At 48.2% G+C, this 20,611-nt stretch overlaps 1 protein-coding gene across 1 annotated transcript in view; it reads right to left on the reverse strand.

Annotated features, from left to right (window-relative positions):
* Nucleotides 1-20,611, reverse strand: part of LOC147734875 (C-type lectin galactose-binding isoform-like) — an 80,593-nt gene that overhangs the window by 37,767 nt on the left and 22,215 nt on the right. The window contains exons 3-4 of the mRNA XM_086953086.1: nt 20,070-20,227; nt 8,575-8,715 (exon numbers count right to left, since the gene is read on the reverse strand). Coding sequence (XP_086809212.1) covers nt 8,575-8,715; nt 20,070-20,227 — 299 coding nt within the window. The remainder of the gene's footprint in view (nt 1-8,574; nt 8,716-20,069; nt 20,228-20,611) is intronic.

Here is a 20,611-nt window from a genome sequence, read left to right on the forward strand (position 1 = left end):
ATTGATAAACAGCGCCAACTGGTCGGACTTCAAACCTTTGACTCAAAAGGAAGTCTTCAATATAATCATGAAGCTAAAGCCAATGACCCATGCCAATGATCCCCTCCCATCCATGATGGTGAAAAGTCTCAACCTCTTCATCGCCCCGTTCTGCACTCTCTTCATTAACACATCTCTCACCATGGGTTGTGTGATGATTTTGCTCCAACTAGTACAAATCACACCTATCCCCAAAAATACCAGGGCTGATCTCAACGATCTCAACAACCTCAGACCTATCTCCAACTTCCGGTTCCTTGCCCAGACTTTGGAAAAATGTGTCTTATAGCAACTTAATCATCATATACAAAAATTCTCCTTCCTTGACAAAGGCTGTAGTACTGAAACCGCCATGCTGAACCTATCGGATGACATCCACAGAGACTTAGATGAGAGTGACATCTGCCTACTTATTCTACTTGACCTATCAGCAGCATTCGATACGGTCAATCACTCAGCCCTACGTGACGTTTCAGTTTGAATGACACTGTACTAAAATGGTTCTCTTACTTCCTTCTACACCGCTCGCAACAAATCAAAATCAACTCTTGCCTGTCTAAACCCACTCGGATCAATGTTTGCATGCCTCCAGGCTCAATTCTATCCCCCTCCCTTTTAAATCTCTTTATGGAACCACCCAACTTTACTACAAAATAAAATCACACAGTGACATTCAACATCTTAATGACACATTGAACAAATTACAATCCTGATTTCACACAAATCACTTAAAGCTGAACCCCATCAAGAAAGAAGGTATTCTTTTCTTCCCTTAAAGTAACCACCTTTCAATACACGAATAGCTCATCAACCTAAATGCTTTAAAGTGCTATCTTACTTTATCAAACTCTGCAAAATCCCTTGGCTTCGTCCTGGACAACAAAATGTCAATGAAAGAGGACATCAAGAATACAGCAAAAGGAGCACTGTACACACTCAAAAACCTTAAGAAACTTAAACCATTTATTCCTGAAGATGATTTAAAAAATGTGTGCAATCTCTGGTCCTCTCCAAACTAGACTATGGTAATCCCACTCTCATTGGGATGCCTAAAACTCACCTCGCCCCCTGAGATCTGTTCTTAACATGGCAGCCCGACTCATCTTAGACGTTAAACGGTTTGAGCAAATCACTCCTGTATTCAAGAGCCTCAACCAGCTTCCTACACCTAACTACTTCAAAAACAAGCTGACGAAAGCAGGAACCACAAGATCATTGAGAAGCTCCAATACTCTTCTGCCCCTACCTCCCATTCTAAAAAAAGACAGCAACCAAGTTGCGCACTTTTTCTGGAAATGCTCCAAGAATATGGAACTCCCTACCATGTGACCTTCGATGCAAGCCTTCCCTTGCTTCAAGAGAAACCTGAAACTCCTACTCCTTTAGCTCCTAGTCTACGAATCTCAGTAAAATATCGCTTTATCAGACCTAGACCCTCTGTCTGATGCTCGGTTCCCTCTTTCTTTATTGTGCTTCTCTGACTTTTAGTTCCTCTCGAATTGTGTCTCTACTGTTGGTCACTCAACTTGCACCTTTGATGGGAACCATGTGTCTGTTGAACTACTGTCTCATATGTTCATTGCGTGCCTGCATTTACTGTTTCTTATCATGACCTTGTAAAGCATTCTGACACCTACGGGGCTAGCTAGCGCTATATAAAACTTATATAAATAAAATAAATAGGGAAACATCTGTCTTAAGTAAAATACACTTTAGGTCAGATGTACACCATTCTGGTTGCAAATAAAGACCCAATTTGCAACCATTGTTGCGACCAGAAACTTAATTTGCACACTGACATAACTACTATTAAGTAGGATCACAAAATAAGGAACTGGAGTAAGTTGCAGATGGATCTACCTCTTTAATATTTGTAAGGTGGGTTTCAAATGTCAGCCCCCTGCCTTTGGTGATCTGTAAGGGTCAGCAGACCACCAAGCAGCCCAATTGCCATAATGGAAATATGGATGCTTTAATATGAGAGTCAGTAACATTTCACTGGTTTGTGACCAGAAATGCAGTTGCACACCATTGATACATATGGTATGTGATGTGATGTGATGTGAAAGGCATTTATAAAGCACAGCATACACTATACAGTTTCTTGGCGCTGTGGCAGAGAAGGACGGTGGGCATGGATTCATAATTTGGAAGGGACGTGCACAGTTGCCTCTTTCAAATCCATGCACAACCCATTAAAGAAGTTGATAAGACTGAGTCCTAAAATCGATCAAGTATTTAAGAAATACCATTTTGTTGTCCAATTAAATGGATTCAACTGTTTGAGACGGCAACATAGCTTAGTACATCTAGCCTTTGTTTCATAACTGCCACTGCAAGAGTGGTCAGGCCTTTCTGCATGAGAAATAATCCCGGGCGGTTAGCTATGCTCCGCCAGCATAGTTTATGTAGTTTTGCCTACTCTGTGTCCTGTTGAGAACACGGAGTTTAGGCAAATCTACAACTCCATGGCGGTGTGTAGTTATTCGGCCCCTCCACCCTCCTACAGTAATTATAAAGTAATTTAAAAGGCACTTAACCTGCCGCGGCTGCTTCCTTCTTGCCATGGACGCTCCCCTTCCTCCTCCTCGCCGTCCTTTTTCACGGATAACCCCTACGTTGTACGTCCTGTGAGTGTGCATGTGAAGAAGGACTGTGGGGACGAGGAAGGAGAGCAGCCATGGCAGGTAAGTGCCTTTTTTATGACTTTATAAATACTTTGGGAGGGGTAAGGCACGTAGTGGAGCAGAGAGAAGTTCCACTGAGTTGTTTTCCAACTCCGTGGATCTTCGTGTAGAGGCGCTACGCCTGCTCCCCCCAAGGTTAATGAGAACCTTGATCAAAGAGGTCATTGAACATCGCTGGTAATATTTGCATTCTAATGGATGGATACCATACAGTCTGGCTAAGGCGAGAGTGAGCTTATAGACAAAGGTGTGTGTCTTTGCCGGTTACCTGCTGTTGCTGCTGTTTGGAGCTCCCTAATTGTCCGCTGCTGTTGTTTGCTGGGCTTTCCCTCACCACCGCTGAACCTGCTTGTAGCGCCCAGCACGCTGCCCTGACATCGCCGGTCTCCTCCCCCCGCTGCAGCCTCTGACCACCAGTGCTGCCGCCGAGCGGGGGAGTTGAGACCACAAGCCCCAGAAGCCTCCGCGACCTGGACGGAAGTCGCGTCGAGGCTGAGCGCGCCAGGAGGGGCACAAAAAGGGGCATCCCTTCCCGCGTCGCGGGACGCGCGCGGGCAGGCGCCGGGATAAGCCCGGGCAAAGGGCGGGCCGTCTGAGGCCGTCCGAGGTTGGCCACGGTTGGGTTGGGCCTGGTCCTTTGGTTTGCTGCCCCGAAATCGAGGTCTCTGTGTACTTTCACGTAAGTGTTTGCTTAACTTTGGTCGTGTGTCAACAGCATAATGCCTCCTAAAAAGCTACCTACACCCTGCAACTCTATAGAGAACTACCTGGTACAAGTCGTTGAAAAAATCAACTGCGACAGGAGAGCTTCGCTGGGCATAGACTCATCCACTCAATCCCCTTTTATAGACATTGAGGCAGAGGACCCCTTTGGTCTTTTGAGCACTTTTAGTACAAACAATGATACATCTAATCCATTTCCGGATACCATTATTATTCAGCCTAGTGGCACTGTCGCTGGACTTGAAGAGTGTAGCGCGCAGGAGGCAGCGCTAGAGTCAACTACTAGTCTTGAGCGTCACATTTCCCCACTAGTACCTGCTCCGGGAAAACGGGAATGTCTAAGATCAGCTAAAAATAAAGCAGCTAACCTCCCGAGGAAGCATTCTGAGGAAGACGAGCTAGACTTGTCCAATGAGGCTTATTTCACACTCACAAACGCCCAATTTAATAAATTACTGGCCCTGATGGATTCTAAAATCAAAGGTGTGGTTAAGCCTCTGGTCAGTAAAATAGACAAGCTAACATCGGAGGTCAACCGACTGGAAGGTCTATTACAACAAACCATGGGTGAGATAGGAAAACTCCCTGAAAACGTCTCTGCTAAGATAGAGGAATCTTTAAATAAATCAGTATCCACAGCTATCAGCGGACTCATCCCTACCCCCGTTTCAAACCCACCATCAACAAATAACATTACTAATAGCACTCTTCCTGGTGTCCCCCTGTTTGCACCGATCTCTGCTGCTGTTGTTGATGACCCATCCACCGAAAAAGGGACTTTTGAGCTTGTGGTTGAAGCTTCCCCACTGGTACTTGTCCTTGCCAATGTTCCTCCTTTGGCTCAAGGAGAGCGGGAAACAACATCTTCTCTAATTAATACATTTTTATCATGGTTAACCAACAACATGGTAATCACTCCATGGGGAAAACAGCAACTCTCCCAAGAGCTCGTCAAAGCTAGAAGGGTTCAGTGGATTGGGGATAGGGTGAAAAAGTTTCAGGGGGAGTGCGTCGTCCTACACTTCTCTGACCCTGGGGTTCTGCCTAACATCCTACCTAACATCCTACCACCACAAAGGATATCAACCTCTATAGTTCCATTGACTCTGGATTTCTTCTATCCCAGAAAGGGTAGTGGCCCAAACTCAAGTATCCTGAGAACCAAATGGAACATTGTGACTAAAAGAGGGAGGAAGGATGTCGCGTCTGTGGATTGGGGCTTGGGGCTGGAAAATCGTTTTTCTGCATTCTCTAATTTAGATGACTGCGACTGACAACCACCTATTGGTAACTCCATCCCCTTGCCCTGTGCTGACAAAAGAACTCCTGACGCAATCAGTAATTTAACAACAGGCTGTACCCAGGGGTATCCGCTCAATGATCCTCCAGGTCCATCAAATGCAATTACCACTAACCAGGTCAATGGGGGCAGGGCGCCACATAAGCCCACTACACACCCCAGTTCTCCTATGACACTTATCTCGAAGGAAGAAACAGGCTGTAAAATTATTAGCTGGAACATTGCCGGAATTAGTACAAAAAGGTGCGACAACGAGTGGGTCGCCTTCGTCGCAGATCACGACGTCATCGCCCTACAAGAAACTTGGGACTTGTCTTCCAACCAATGGTTGGACGGTTTTGTAGGCTTTTCAGTCGCGGCCCGCCCCAGTGCTGCAGGTAGAGCGAGGGGAGGTCTCTCGACCTTTTTTTCTTTAGACCTCTCTGGCTCGCTAAAAAAAATTGATTATGATTCCCCAAATTGTCTAATTGTGGAAAGGCAAATCTGTCCATTAAAAAGCATTCTGTTCATCAATTTCTACAACTCTGTCAACAAGGAATTTGGGGGCAATAACATCACCCAACTGGACGCATTTTTAACCGCTTTTACCCAAAATTCCCCCTCCAGCCATGAACTGGTGTTAATGGGAGATTTTAATATTCACCCCTGTAATCTGGGTTGCACCACCCTAGGAGTTACGGAGGCTTGGGAACAGGAGGGCCCACACTTCGAACATACCAGGCGCGGAGAGGATCTGGAGGATTTTCTGGCCAAATTTAACCTCCTTGAATTTACAGCAGGAGAGGGGGTACCTAGAGCATCAACGTTCAAGGGCTCCCCCATGGGTTCTGTTATTGACTATATTTTCGTGACCTCTGCCATTTTTAAATGTATTATTTCCTATTGTACTGTGTTTTCGCCTTTTAGTGATCATAATCCTGTTTTTCTGTCCATCCACTGGGGGGGTGCTTTGGGACCCATGCCAGGGCATTCTAAACAGGGTTTCACCCTTCGCACAACAGACCAAGGCAGGCGTTTGAAATGGGGGAATGTGGTGGCAGATGAGTTTTACACTAATATCGGTCAAAAGATTGAAGAGCACATCAAAATCTGCCAAGATCCGACTATGCCAGGTAATGACACCATGGCCGCCTTTCAATCAATATGTCATATAGTGGCTGAGAATCTTACGGTATCAAGGGGTAGGGGCGAACAAAAGCTGCATAAATGGTTTGATTCTGCTTGCACCAGGGCTCTTAGAGCCTTAAAAATGGCCCTTAAAGTACAACCTAGGGACAGGGCTTTGGTTTCAGTATTGAGAAAAGAGTATAGGGCCGCCACAAAGTCCAGAAGGGATAGCATCAAGCAGGAGGCATGGGACCAACTAATCGACATTAACATCTTGAGAGACAGCAGGCAATTCTGGGCTGTAGTAAATCACCCTTATTTTTCAGATTCTCCAAATCTAGATACCGATTGTGTAATACCCGACGAGAAGTGGCTGGCCCACTTAAGTTCTGTTTATGGTGAGTCTGGCGCCTGTTCGCTGTCACAAAACTGTGCAAGTTTGGTGGCCACACCTATACAATTCAACAGCGGGGAAGTGGAAAAAGCAATCTGTGCCACAACAAAGAATAAAGCCCCCGGCCCAGACGGGGTACCAGCTGACTTTTATTTACACTCCCCCAAATTCTGGGCTGGTATCCTGGCCAATGTGTTCACAGCCGCAAACACCTCGCCCCCCCCAAATACATGGGCTACGTCCACCATAGTGCCTATCTTTAAAAAGGGCAGAAGGGATGACCCAGGGTGCTACCGGCCCATTTCTCTCCTGGACTCTGCCATTAAGATCCTGGGCAGAGTCCTTTTAGTGAGATTAAGAGATAGCCTGGAGGATTGCGGTGGCCTGGCTGATATACAGTATGGCTTTAGGGAAAAAAGGGGCACGCTAGAACAGTGCTCAAACCTGCACCTTCTGATTTCTAAGTATACGGTGGCCAAGGAGGGGACCTTGTATTTAGCATTTATGGACCTCTCCTCGGCCTTCGACTTGGTCAACAGATCGAAACTTTGGGAAATCCTAACTAACATGGGAATCGACGCCGACTTGGTGGCTTTTATAGCTTCTATGCATCAGGATTTATTCGCTGCTGTAAGAGTAACCAAAGAGGGAAGATGCACGTCAAGTTTTAGATCTCTACGGGGCGTTAGGCAGGGATGCATATTGGCCCCCCTGTTGTTTACTATCTATATAAATGACCTAGGCAAGCATTTACTCGAGGCAGCATGTGACGTACCGCGTGTAGGAGAAGTTAAGATCCCTGCTCTCCTATACGCGGACGATGCTGTACTCATTGCACGCACAGGGGTATGTCTCCAAAAATTGTTAGATGCTTTTGGGACTTTTATGGACCGGTTGGACCTGAAGGTTAATGCCTCCAAATCGCACACCATGGTTGTAGGGACACAAGGGAAAAGTGTCAAGAGAGGAATTAAAACCTTCTTTTGTAAAGGGGAGATTGTGTCGGGAGTTCCCGTGTTTCCATACTTGGGAGTGCTTTTTGATAGCAGGGGTACCTGGGGCCCACAGATACGTGCAAAAAGCCTAGCGGTTACAAGAACATCTAGGGCCATCTTAAGCTTTGCTAAAAGGCTGGGACATAGACCCATGAAGGCCATCATCCAGGTTTATAACAGCAAATCCCTTCCCGTGGCTTTGTATGGTGCCTCCCTATGGGGTTATGCACGACTAGAAGAAATCCAGGTAGCCGAAAACAGTTTTTTACGTTCAGTCCTGTCCCTCCCCCAATCCTCCCCGGTTTTCTCCATTCATACAGAACTTGGTTTGGATTACATCCAGGACAAACTGAGACTGGCCCCATTAATATATTGGCTTAAGACCTGGTTAAACCCTGAACTACTGTTAAACCACACGATCATGAGGGATGTGATGAGTTTAGAGTATAGTCACAAGATACCATGGATGGCGTATTTGCACAAATCTTTTAATGAATTAGGACGTCCAGATTTATTCACCTCCCCCTCGTGTATCACAAAGCAGGATGTGAGTTTTATAAAAAAAAACAGTTTATGTCTAGGGCATACATGTTGCGAGAAGAAGTCGAATTATCAAAACCATCTGTTCGAATGCATTATTTGTCACTCCAGTCACTTGCAATTGAACCCTATTTATGTTTTGTCACTAATCCGTTCCATAGATTTTTGCTAACAAAATTCAGATTTAACACTATTCATTTTTATTTGGGCCATTTTAATACCTGGGTGAAACCTGAGTTAGCTCCCCCCTGCACTTGTGACAATTTTTCTGTTCAGGACAGTTTACATTTTGTTATGTTTTGCGATTTCTTCTCCGACCAAAGGAAAAAATACCTGCTACCAGTCCTAAGAGAAGCGGGCTTCTCCCAGGCGAGACCAGCCATGTTATATTTAAAATCACTGGGTAACATCTGTATCACTTTCGCCATGGCCAATTTCCTTGTGGCAGCAACCAGAGCCAGAAGGGGCATGAATTTGGAAATCTGATGTACATAATGTGTTTCTTAAATATTTTAACGTACCGATTTTCGTCTCATTAACTTGCTCATAAATGAAATTGTTTAATTCCTTTTTAATTGTAAATAATACTGTTTTTATGTACTTTGTATGATTTTAACAAATCGAATAAAGTTAATTTGACTGACTTTCTGACAAAGAGACTACATTACCAATAGGGATGAAGTATCAAGCATAACATAGAAAACTGTATTTGTTAGACATTTGAAATGTGCATAAAGATTGGCACACACCAAACTAATATTCATATCAAGGAGAATGAAAGACTCTCACCTTGAAGCTGTCATGAACTCCTATCCAGTAGGCGCCTTTGTTGAAAGGATCGGCTGGTTTTCCCATCAGAACAAATACAAAATCATTTTCTTCTTGGCTGTGAATGGAGGCCAAGTGAGAATTGTAGGAGAGACAGGTTGACTTGAAAAGACAAACAAAATGTACATCAGATTAAACACAGGGAATGGCACCTGATTCTATAATGTAGTGTTATGTTATAACACAATGATAATTCTTGACTTTATTATTCAGCCAGAAAGACAGATGTGCTGCGTTGCGTGGGAGAGTGAGAGGAGAAGCAGCATCATATTAATGAAGACTTGGTGCTCTCTTCCAAAAGCTCTGATGAACTTGTAGGCAGCCAAGCACCTCATATACACTTTTGTATCATAATGCAAAGCTCTGTGTGAGATGTCTAACATAGATTTTGTACTGCAAGGGTACTCTCACAGTACAAAATGCTAAACTTTGACATACTTTGGATAAGTGCTATATAGTACAGCACAAACAGACATTTTGAAAAGTGTGGAGGTAAAAATTGTTTCTTCTACTTTGTATCAAAAACCATGATTGGTTGTGTGGGAATGCTCATGCGGCAGCCATTGGATGCCTTCTTGATGCAAAGTAATGCAAAGTAGTGCAAAGCTTTGCTTCATGTTTCTTTTAGGCAAATTTCCAGGACAAAATAAGTTTTGCACTGAAAAGTAAATACCTCAACACTTTGCCCTCATATGCTTCACTGTTTGATACTTTGCACTGGTACACAATTACGTATTAAAAGCCATCACAACACCTTTCAGGACAAAGTCTTTGCAGTAAAGATATGGAAGCGGATAACTGCATGTAAACATATCATAATGATACAAGAGGCCTGGGGTTTCTTCTTAAACATAGAGAGATGGTATGTGAATACTCAACACTGATTGTATATGGCTTCTTTGATTTTCGATATCTTACAAATCACAAACAGTGGACTTTGCAGAGTACAAAATGCACTACCACTGTGTAGCAATACTGATAGCTCCTGGATTTTATTGGTAAGAGATTACAAAATGCAAGATACCTATTCCATCTTAAGTCATGTTACTAAACTTCTAGTTCAAGAGGACTGGAATATGCTTTGCAAACCTTACCATGAAGAAAGTGGCAGGGCTTTTTATTAACATTATGTCTGCCACCCGGCTGACACCAGCATGAGGCTGGGTTGCGCAGATAACTAATTTCTTGCCCACAATGAAGTTGGTGGTAGAAAGAATAATAATCAACAAATAAAGGACAACTGAAATGTAGGCTATGAATCCTTGTTTCTCCTCAAATGTTCCTCTTTGGAAGAGTGTGTTCTGCACCAGCTTCCAAGATCTAAGAAGTAGGTGTTGTTATCAAACGTGCAGCAGGTGTCTGGCACCGGGGCCCAGCGGTGGCTGTATTTGACTACCCAACTGAGGCAAAGTTTCCATTTTCCTTCCTTTAAGAGGGCTTTGTGATTCTCTTGCTATGCCTCAGCAAGTCCCATCGCCAGCCCCCGTACCCCCCAGTTCGAGGATTGAGAACTGTGCGCAGGGTACGTGGTGTGTCAGCTGGCCTCCTAAGACTGTTCCGCTTCCCCGATCCCTCGTTACGAGACTTTCGCGATCCCTCGATCGCTGTGTATTGCTCCTTACTTTAATCTTGATAAAGTCTTTCTTGATAAAGCATCACGGTGTAGTGTCCGTTCATAAGTGTGGTGTGTCGACAGTGTGTACGATCAGTCCTCCCCGGTGGGGACTCCCCCCTCGATAGGACTCGGCAGTACTTGTGGGAGAGGAGGTTCCAGGTGTTTCGGAGAGTCCTCTTGACCCCTGGGGTCACCGCCTTCCAACATTGGTGGCAGCGACGCGATACGAACCTACGTCTGAAGATGGTACCACTGACACACTACCTGAACCTACACGCAGCAAACACACAAGAAAAGAGCAACAATGACGACTACAGAATCTGGTGTAAAGACAACCTTCGACAAAGACCTCCTGGAAGACTACACACATAGAGAGCTGAAGCAGTTCTGCAAAGAACTGAGTATCCCGAGTACCGGACTAAGATTTCCAGAAAGCGCTGAACGCCTGGGTGGAGTCCGGAGCATCTCTTCCCCCGATCGAAGACGAGGGAGGGAGGCCACAGACCGAACCCGGTACACCGACCGGTGAGAGAATCCAGCAACTGACCCGGAGCCCAGCCACCGGGAGAGAGCGGTCCTCGGAGGAGATGGCCGATCGAGAACGTGGCCGAAGCCATGAGCTCGAACTAGCACGCCTCAAATTAGAGGGTGAACTCAAACTCGCAGAAAAAAAGTTGGCGGTGGAGCAACTGCGGCTTCAGGGAGAGCTAGAGGAGAAGAAGCTCCAGAGGGAGCATGAAGGACGGAAACTTCAGCTCGAGCACGAGCGCAGCCTCAAGGAAATCGAATTGAAAGCCAGAAAAGAAGCAGCCGGATCACCGGGCCTTGGGGAGCAGGTGGTCCCCAAAGAAACGAAGGTGCATATACCCAAGGACGTTGTAAGGAAATTCTACAAAGGAGACGACATCCAGCAATGGTTCAAAGCATACAAGGTGGCCATGTCCGCTCACCGGGTCCCGGAGAAGGACTGGGGGGCCGGCCTGTGGAGCCGCTTCCTCAGCGAGGGGAGAGACACCCTGGTGGACCTACCGACGGCACACATGAACGCCTACCCACACATGAAAGACGCTCTTTTCTTCCGCTACGGCCTATCGCCAGAAATGTATCGCCAGCGGTTTAGGGAGTGCAAGAAGATTCCTGGCACTACCTGGGTGGACTATGTGAACTACTACACCCGGGCCCTAGATGGGTGGATCAAGGGCAGCAATGTGACCACCTTCGAGGGCCTAGTCGACCTAGTGGCTTACGAACACCTGTCCGCAAATTGCTTTGTGGAACTAAGACAGCATCTCCTGGACAGCAAGCTCGCTAACCCAGGGAAACTGGCTGTGGAAGCCGATCGATGGGTGGCCACCCGAGTCCAGAAGGCGCCCGGGGGAGACCCCCGACGGAACGACCAAGGATCTTCCCGCTAGCGAGGTGGGGGAGGTCGTGGCAAGCAGCAAAATTCCCAGTCAGGGCCCCAGCGTAGTCCCCCCAGAAACCAGGCCCCCCGCTCTCCTCCCTCGACGAGAGCCGCTCCGAGTGCAGGACCCCCGGGGCTCCTCCCCAGCTCCACGTGCTTCAAGTGTCAGCAACCCGGGCACTATGCCGGTGACCCCCGATGTCCCCTGACCCCGAAATCCACTCCCACTGGGTCCTCCTCTAGACAGATATCCTCAGTAGCCTTAGAAGAGGAAGAGGTAGAAGAACAGGGGGAGTGGGAACCTGCAGCCATGGTCCTAGCCTCCCTGGGGGATAGTGAGATGATCCCCGGAGATTATCTGCCCGACAACACCGAAAAGTACCGCCAAACAGTGAAGGTTAATGGACGCAGCATAGGAGCCCTTCGGGATACAGGAGCCAGCATCACGTCTGTTAGGTACACGCTAGTTCCTGAGTCCATGATCATCCCCCACACCTCCTGTCGGGTGATAGCAGCCGATAACTCTGTCCGCACCTGCAGGATTGCCCAGGTCCCGTTTGAGTGGGAGGGGGTCTCGGGCGATCTGCGGGTCACAGTTCGCACGGACATGCCAGTAGACTGCCTCCTGGGGAATGACCTAGAGAGTTCCCAGTGGAAAGAGGTAGAGAGAAGGACCCATTTAGCCATGTTAGGACTGCCCCAATGGGCCTGTGTGAGCACCCGGACCATGACCGCCAGAATGCCCAACCCTCAGAACGAAGAGCCTGAGTTCCCCAGTTCAGCCCCTGATGTCCCCGAGGGCGGCGAGCACCCCACGGTCCTCGGCCAGCCCCCCCTCGAAGAGAACGCATCCGACGAGGGTCCCCTCGGACTAGCTGTCGAACCACTCCCGACCATAGCAGATCTCCCCGAGTTGGCCCAGTGGCGCCAAGAGGGAGGACCGTCCCGAGAGGAGTTCTGCCAAGAGCAGACCTCCTGCCCTGCCCTAGAGGGGCTCCGCTGACAGGCCGCCGCCCAGGCCGCTGGAGACCAGTCCGGCTCCCATTACCTTTACTGGGAACACGGCCTACTGTACAGTGAACAGAAGACCGCGGAACTAGGATCAGCCCGTGTGCTGGTGGTACCCCTACGTTTCCACGGACTCCTTCTCAACTTGTCCCACGATGTGTCCCTGGCAGGGCATCTGGGCCAAGATAAGACCTTCCAACGACTAGTGACCCATTTCTACTGGCCCCACATGTGGGCTGATGTGGAACACCACTGCAAGTCCTGCCCCACGTGTCAGGCTAGCGGCAAGAGCGGAGGCAAGCGCAAGGCTCCCCTCCAACCCTTTCCAGCTGTCAGTATGCCCTTTGAGAGGGTGGGGATCGACATCGTCGGACCTCTGGACCCCCGGACCTCCTTAGGCCACCGGTTCATTCTGGTCGATCACGCCACCCGATACCCCGAAGCCATCCCCCTCCGGACCGTGACGGCCCCGGTCGTGGGCCGGGCCCTCATGGGGATCTTCTCCCAGGTGGGATTCCCCCGAGAAGTGGTAAGCGATCGAGGGACGAACTTCATATCCCGGTACATGAAGTCCCTCTGGCAACAGTGTGGGGTGTCCTACCGGTTCATCACCTCCTACCATCCCCAGGGCAACGGCATGGTTGAGCGGTTCAACCGCACCCTGAAAGGGATGATCATGGGTCTTGAGGAGCCCTTGCGACGCAAGTGGGACGTCCTCCTACCCTGCCTCCTGTTCGCCTACCGCGAGGTACCCCAGAAATCCTTGGGGTTTAGCCCTTTTGAGCTGCTCTATGGGCACCCCGTCCGGGGTCCCCTCAGCCTGGTCAAGGAAGGCTGGGAGGCAGCCCCCCCGAGCACACCCCCCAATGTATTCTCCTACGACCTGGCCCTCTGGAACCAGACGCGGAAGTTTCGCGAGCTGGCCGAGGCCAACCTGGAAGCCAGCCAAGAGGAGATGAAACGCTGGTACGACCAGAATACCACTCTGGTCGAGTTTCAACCAGGCCAACAGGTTTGGGTCATGTCCCCAGTGGAACCTTGTGCCTTGCAGGACAAGTGGACTGGCCCCTTTAAGGTGATAGAGCGCAAGAGCCAGGTCACCTACCTCGTTGATACGAAATCAGCCAGAAACGCCCTGAAAGTGTTACACGTAAACCGGCTCAAACCCCATTTTGTGCGGTCTGAGTTGGGGTTCCTCCTTGCCACCGTCGACGGAGAGGAAGATGAAACGGACCCTCTACCCGATCTCCTGTGTGCCAGGGATCAAGATCGCTCCGTAGAGGGAGTGAGTCTCCCCTCCTCCCTCACCCCCTTGCAGCGTGAGGAATGTCGCCACTTGCTGGGACAATTCTCAGACCTCTTCTCCCTCACTCCCGGCGTCACCAGTTGGTGCGTCCACGACGTGGACACTGGGGACAGCCCTCCGGTACGGCACAGAGCCTACCGAGTCCCGGACCGAGTCCGAGCCTGCATCAAGGCTGAGGTCGACAAAATGTTGGACCTAGGAGTGGTGGAAGCCTCCGACAGCCCATGGGCTAGTCCCGTGGTCCTGGTTCCGAAGGCAGCCGCCCCCGGCACCGTTCCTGAGCTGAGGTTCTGCGTAGACTACCGCGGACTCCACGCAGTCACCCGAACCGATGCACACCCCATCCCCCGAGCCGACGAACTGATTGACTGCCTAGGGTCGGCTCAGTACCTTAGTGCCTTCGATCTCACCAGTGGCTACTGGCAGATCGGCCTCACGGAGAGGGCCCAAGAAAGGTCTGCTTTCTCCACTCCGGATGGCCATTTCCACTTCCGAGTCATGCCCTTCGGCATGAAAAACGCCCCGCCACCTTCCAGCGACTGGTCAATCAGGTCCTCGCGGGGTTGGAAAGTTTCAGTGCCGCCTACCTAGACGACATTGCGGTGTTCAGTGCTCACTGGCCTGAGCACCTGCACCACCTCTGGGAGGTGCTGGACGCCCTGCGTCGAGCCGGCTCACCATTAAAGCTAGTAAAGGCCAAATAGGACAAAGCTCAGTGGTATACCTAGGGCACCAGGTCGGCAGCGGCCTCGTGGCCCCCCTCCAACCCAAGATAGACGCAATCAATGCCTGGGAGACCCCCACGACCCAGACCGAAGTGCGGGCTTTTCTAGGGCTCACAGGTTAATACCGTAGATTCATCAAGGGGTACGGGAGTATTGTAGGCCCCCTCACCGAGTTGACAGCCAAGGCCAACCCCAAGAAGGTTATCTGGACCCCCGCCTGTCAGAAGGCCTTCGAAGAATTGAAACAAGCCATGTGCACCGCTCCAGTCCTACAGGCCCCTGACTACTCCCGAGAGTTCGTGGTTCAGACCGACGCCTCCGAACACGGCATCGGGCCGTGCTCTCCCAAGTGGACGACAAGGGGATTGATCATCCGGTAGCCTTTATCAGCCGGAGGCTACTATCCCGGGAGCAGAGATGGAGCACCATCGAGCGAGAGGCCTTCGCAGTAGTCTGGGCCTTGAAGAAACTGAGGCCCTACCTGTTCGGGACCCACTTCCGGGTCCAGACCGACCACCGTCCTCTTCGGTGGCTCATGCAAATGAGAGGAGAAAACCCTAAACTGCTACGCTGGTCAATCTCCCTCCAAGGGATGGATTTTACTGTGGAACACAGGCCTGGGGCCGACCACGCCAACGCCGACGGCCTGTCCCGCTTTTTCCGCCTCAGCGAAGAGAACCCCCATGAAGATGGGTAGTTCCCCTCGTCTTTCAGCTGGAGGGGGCGCATGTTGGACCCGGCCTCGTGGCGTGGTCCTCGCTGATCTCTGCAGCCCCAGATCTACGGGTGGAACTGATTCCCGTCCACGCAGAACTGTACATGACACTCCTCCACTGGACCTGAGACAATCCCCAGACCGCGTGCCTGCACCAGTGCACGTGACCATCAGACTCCATGTTTGGCCACTCCGGCCGGCCGGCCGCCTTCTTTCCTTTCGGCAGCCCTGGCCTCTCCTGGCTGCAGCTAAGCCTGCGCGTCCGGCGCGCCCAGATCCACCCGGGGGGTGAACGATTCACCAAGTACCCGAAACCCAGACTTCCATCACACCTCCGGCCCCCTTCCGAGGAACTGGTTTCCCTCACACCTCTGAACTATCCCTGGGGGCTGGTTTCGATGGCACCTTGGGCCTCCTAGTGAGCTGGCTCCAGACCTTGATGGGCGTCTGGGATTCCATGGGCGCATGGTCCAAAGCATCAAAGAACCAACCGCCGAGACGATCAGGCGCCTGGCCCTCGGACCTCCGGCCTCCTGCCTATGAGGGTCAGGACATCAAAGGACTCATTGACTATAAGACAGCCTGCCTTCCACCTAATCGGGAGTTGTATCTTGGACAAGAAAGCCATGCTGATCTGATCGCGGCTGACTTTGAGGAGAACAGACTCTGACCCACCGAGCCCTGCTGACGTTGTCGCGGCTCACCCTAGAACCCACGGGACCTGAACCATCGGAGCCCTGCTGACGTTGTCGCGGCTCCCTCTTGAAGCACCAGACCTGAACATCGGAAGCCCTGCTGACGCTGTCGCGGCTCCATCGGCTTACGAGTGCGACGGAGTACTCATGCCCAAGCCCTGCTGACCTCGTTGCGGCTTGATGAACTCTCTGGTCCGGCTGGACCATCAACGCTACCCTCACGATCATCTTGAACCAGAAGTGAGTAGAACAGCACGTCCCATCGCCAGCCCTCGTACCCCCCAGTTCGAGGATTGAGAACTGTGCGCAGGGTACGTGGCGTGCCAGCTGGCCTCCTAAGACTCTTCCGCTTCCCCGATCCCTCGTTACGAGACTTTCGCGATCCCTCGATCGCTGTGTATTGCTCCTTACTTTAATCTTGATAAAGTCTTTCTTGATAAAGCATCCCGGTGTAGTGTCCGTTCATAAGTGTGGTGTGTCGACAGTGTGTACGATCAGTCCTCCCCGGTGGGGACTCCCCCCTCGATAAGACTCGGCAGTACTTGTGGGAGAGGAGGTTCCAGGTGGTTAGGAGAGTCCTCTTGACCCCTGGGGTCACCGCCTTCCAACAGTTTTCCAGGTGCTGATTGGAAGCCGTTTGAAAATTATCCTTAGCATCTTCAGGGCATGGAAGCATTATGCGGTGATGGCATTGACTTAAGTGATAATGTTGAGATAGCTGTTGATGATGATCCTAAGGTTCTTGATGTGAGTGGTGGGCTTGGGGGTTGGGTGTCGGTTCTAATTCTTGTGGCCAACAGGCAAATTCCCACGGTGGAGTGCGTTTTTCAATGATCATGATTTAGGTCTTGTCAGTGTTCCGCTTCAGACTGTTGCTTTCCATCCAGTGGGTGATTTCAGTCTGTGTAATGGGCATGTTGTCCATGAGGGAGAGAATGAGTTGAGTGTCATTGGCATAGGAGAGGACTTTGATGTTGTGAGAGAAGATGATACCAACTAGTGGGATCATGCGTGTGATGAAGGGCTCAGTGAGGATCTTTCCGGAACAACGCAGATGAGGTCACAGGCATCCAAGGTTTATGGTCCCAGGCTGACTGACAATTTCCTTTCAGTTAGGAAGGAACAGATCCATCAGATTGCATTTCCTTTGATTCAGATGTCAGTTCCACATTGCATAAGAATGGGGTGGGAGACTAGGCCAAATGCTGTGGTGAGGTCCTGGAGGATGAGTGCTGCAATGTCACCTCCATCCAGAGTAATGTGTATGCCATCTATGGTAGGGATGAGGGTGGTTTCAATGCTGTCTGAAAGCAGACTGAGTGGTGTTGGGGAGTTGTTGGCTGTTGAGGTATTTAGTTAAGCGTCTATTAATGATTTTCTGTAATTCCTTAGCCATTGAGAGATGGTCGCTGACTACTTTGTTTTCTTTTTTTCTACTATATAATTTTAATTTGTCTTCTATGTGCTTTTAGGAGTTTGTGTGTGCTTTTGGGAGTTTGTGTGTATGTTTTACTGTGCATGAGTAATTTGATGAATGAAGCATGAGTCAGTCAATGGATGAATGAATGTATCTGTGCACGGATGAGTGACAGCGTGCATGTGATCTTATCCACTGGTTGCTAGTAATTTAAGCTGGAGGGGGCATGCATCCATTGATCTACATGCACACTTACACCCACATGCATTCACAAGTGTGCACACATACACACACCATTCACAAGCACAAATGCACACTCATATCACCGCACACACTCACAAATCCACATACTTTCATACATGCACATATGCAGGCACACATCAAACATTATAATGAAATGAACTTACCAGATGCAGCAGAGATCTTGGCCTCGAGCCTCCTGCAGGAGTGGTACTGCAGTTGTCACTTATTGGATGGAGAAATCGGCAATCCCTATCTGTCACAGAGTGGCATAGGGTCAGTGAAGCTTGCTAGCCCCACACCATTTTGTAACAATGTGACAAATAAAAGGTGCTCTGCATTGGGCACTTTATGGCTTAAAACCCCCTGGTGCGAGGCTATCAGTAATGCTACCCCTGACCATGAGAGGAGGTCCTCCCAGTGCTTTGCCAGGCTGAAAAGGTCACACACACAGAGCTGTGACATCTTCAGCACTGCAAAAATCAGCTCAGGCAACTAGGGGCCTGCGCATTTAAAGCAGCATTATAGGCTCTCCGCTCTTAAGAAAGGACCACTCCTGATCTTATCATTGACTCAGGATACACTTTCTGTGATAATTGAAAGCTATTGTCATTGCCAATGCTTGTTTACAGAATGTTCTACCGGAGCAGCATCATTTTGGCACCACCCTTTCATGTTCTAACAATGCCATATACATGTACACATAGTCTATGTAATTGTGTGTTTTTTATCATTAACGTAAAGTTATGTGCTTGACGGAGATACTTGCTGTATAACCTAAACACTTACATGAGTGTGTATAATAATGTTTTCTTCATATTAATACCTATTTGCAGTTCTTGTTTATATCTGCATTTGTGTAGATTAAGTGACTCTTTGGCTCAAATACATTCACATATTCAGTTAAATAGTACCCTGCATTTGTTTTATGACTATATATTGTGCATTCAATTGTGCATTGAAGTATTTTGCAATGTTAGCTTGACCAAAGGCCTGAAGCATTGAATCTAACATTTAACCTTCAAAGCGAAAGTTGTTTGCTTTGCATGTTCTCTCCCCTGCAGGTGCAGTCTCAAGGCATTCATTACTTAGTGAAAGGCAGATTGTGTATGCAAGATTGTGAGGCTCAGAGAATAACAGTGGCAAGGATGAGAGGCACTAACAAACAAAGGAAGTAGCAGCATTCACATGATATCTGGAGACTGGAATAATCCAACAGCATTTCTGATGCAGAGACCAGGAGATTGGAGTAGTAATGGAGGGCATCAAGTTTCACAGTGAGAAAGGTAAAAGTAGATGGACTCATGATTTAAGACTCTCAAATGTTCTGTGGAGTTTAACAGATGGTCATATTTTCAGTTTAGGCAGATTCCCCTTAGACTTGGAGAGGTACAGACCTCCCTGCGATATCTCAGTTGTGTGGCTTTATGCTATATAAAATTATTTATTTTGGAGAAATTCTCCAGGAGATCTACAATGCTCATACCTGCTTACCTTACTTGATCTGATTATGGTATTCCCAATTATTGTTGTCTAGGTTAGATTTAGTTTAGATTATCTAGATGTCTGCATGCATAATTGGCAAGATGACCTCATATCGTATCCAAATTATTTTCCTTATCTTCTGAAATTCTAATGCTATTACTGAATTTCTTGTATTCTTCATGCTATTGAGACTGAACTTTGCTATACAATTTGGTCTGCTGGTAGTGATTTTGTAGATTTACAATATATGTCTGAGGTTTTTGTGTATGTTAGTCTGGCTTTGGATTTGTAATAAACCCACATTTAATCTCATCTATCACTTAGGTTTTCAGTGTGTACCCAAATGGGTTACCCTGTAAATTGAACTTGCGGATGTTTTCAATTCCTCTTTTTCCTCGGGCGCCTAAAAAGTTTAATTGCAGGGAATTTAGAGATAAGCCCAAAGGTGCTGAAACACTATTGTATTCATGACAGTAGCTTGGGAACCTGTGTATACACCTACACACACTACATATTGAATTGGTCTCATAAATCCTACCATACTAATGGCAGTGGTGGGCATCACTAATATGCATACTTGGAATGTCATCATTGTTAATAAAACATAATTATAGCCGTGTAATAGGTTACATGGCATTATATAAAGGACATGAAGATGTGATCAGCATTGATCATCATCCTCAACACATTGTGGCCCATTTTTACTAAAGGTTGCACCTTTAGGTAATTTAGCACTGCATATGTGGGCCTTTAAATTGGTTAGTAAATTCATCTAGCAAGAATCCATGTAGAACCTTAGTAAATAAGAGCCTTTGTATTTATTAGAGAATGCATGGAACTCTTACCTCTGCCTCTGGCCAAGACACTATGTCATTGAATCGCTTGTAGCAAGCATTCTTATACTGCACCCATCCCTGATCACAGGAGCCTTGAACACAGAGACACCTTTCATTGGCATTTATTTTTGAAGCTGGTGTCTTCGCTGGCGTGATCTGACAGTTACCTAGTAATATTCAAAATACAAAGCAGAGAGGGAGGGTCTTACGTTATAGAACAACACTCTTCAACAGTAAACATTTTAAATCAGTAATGGGAAAATATAAAATACCAACCGAAGCCTCTTCCTTAAATCCAAATGATTGTTGCATCATATCCATTTAAAAACACATTAATCAGCAGTCATCCACACGTCATAATATAAATAAGTTACATTTAATTCAATCTGTTAAAATCCAATGGAACGTTCGCTATCTCCCAAGCATTTCTCCTGGCATTACAGAATTGGCCATTTGTTCAACAAAGATTTGATGTAATATTCTATTAACGACTTCTCTCTCAACAAACAGCAAACATTGACAAGAACCCTTCATAATTGAACAAGTTTATC

This window comes from Lissotriton vulgaris, chromosome 1_2, assembly GCF_964263255.1.
Source record: "Lissotriton vulgaris chromosome 1_2, aLisVul1.2, whole genome shotgun sequence".
Classification (NCBI taxonomy): domain Eukaryota; kingdom Metazoa; phylum Chordata; class Amphibia; order Caudata; family Salamandridae; genus Lissotriton; species Lissotriton vulgaris.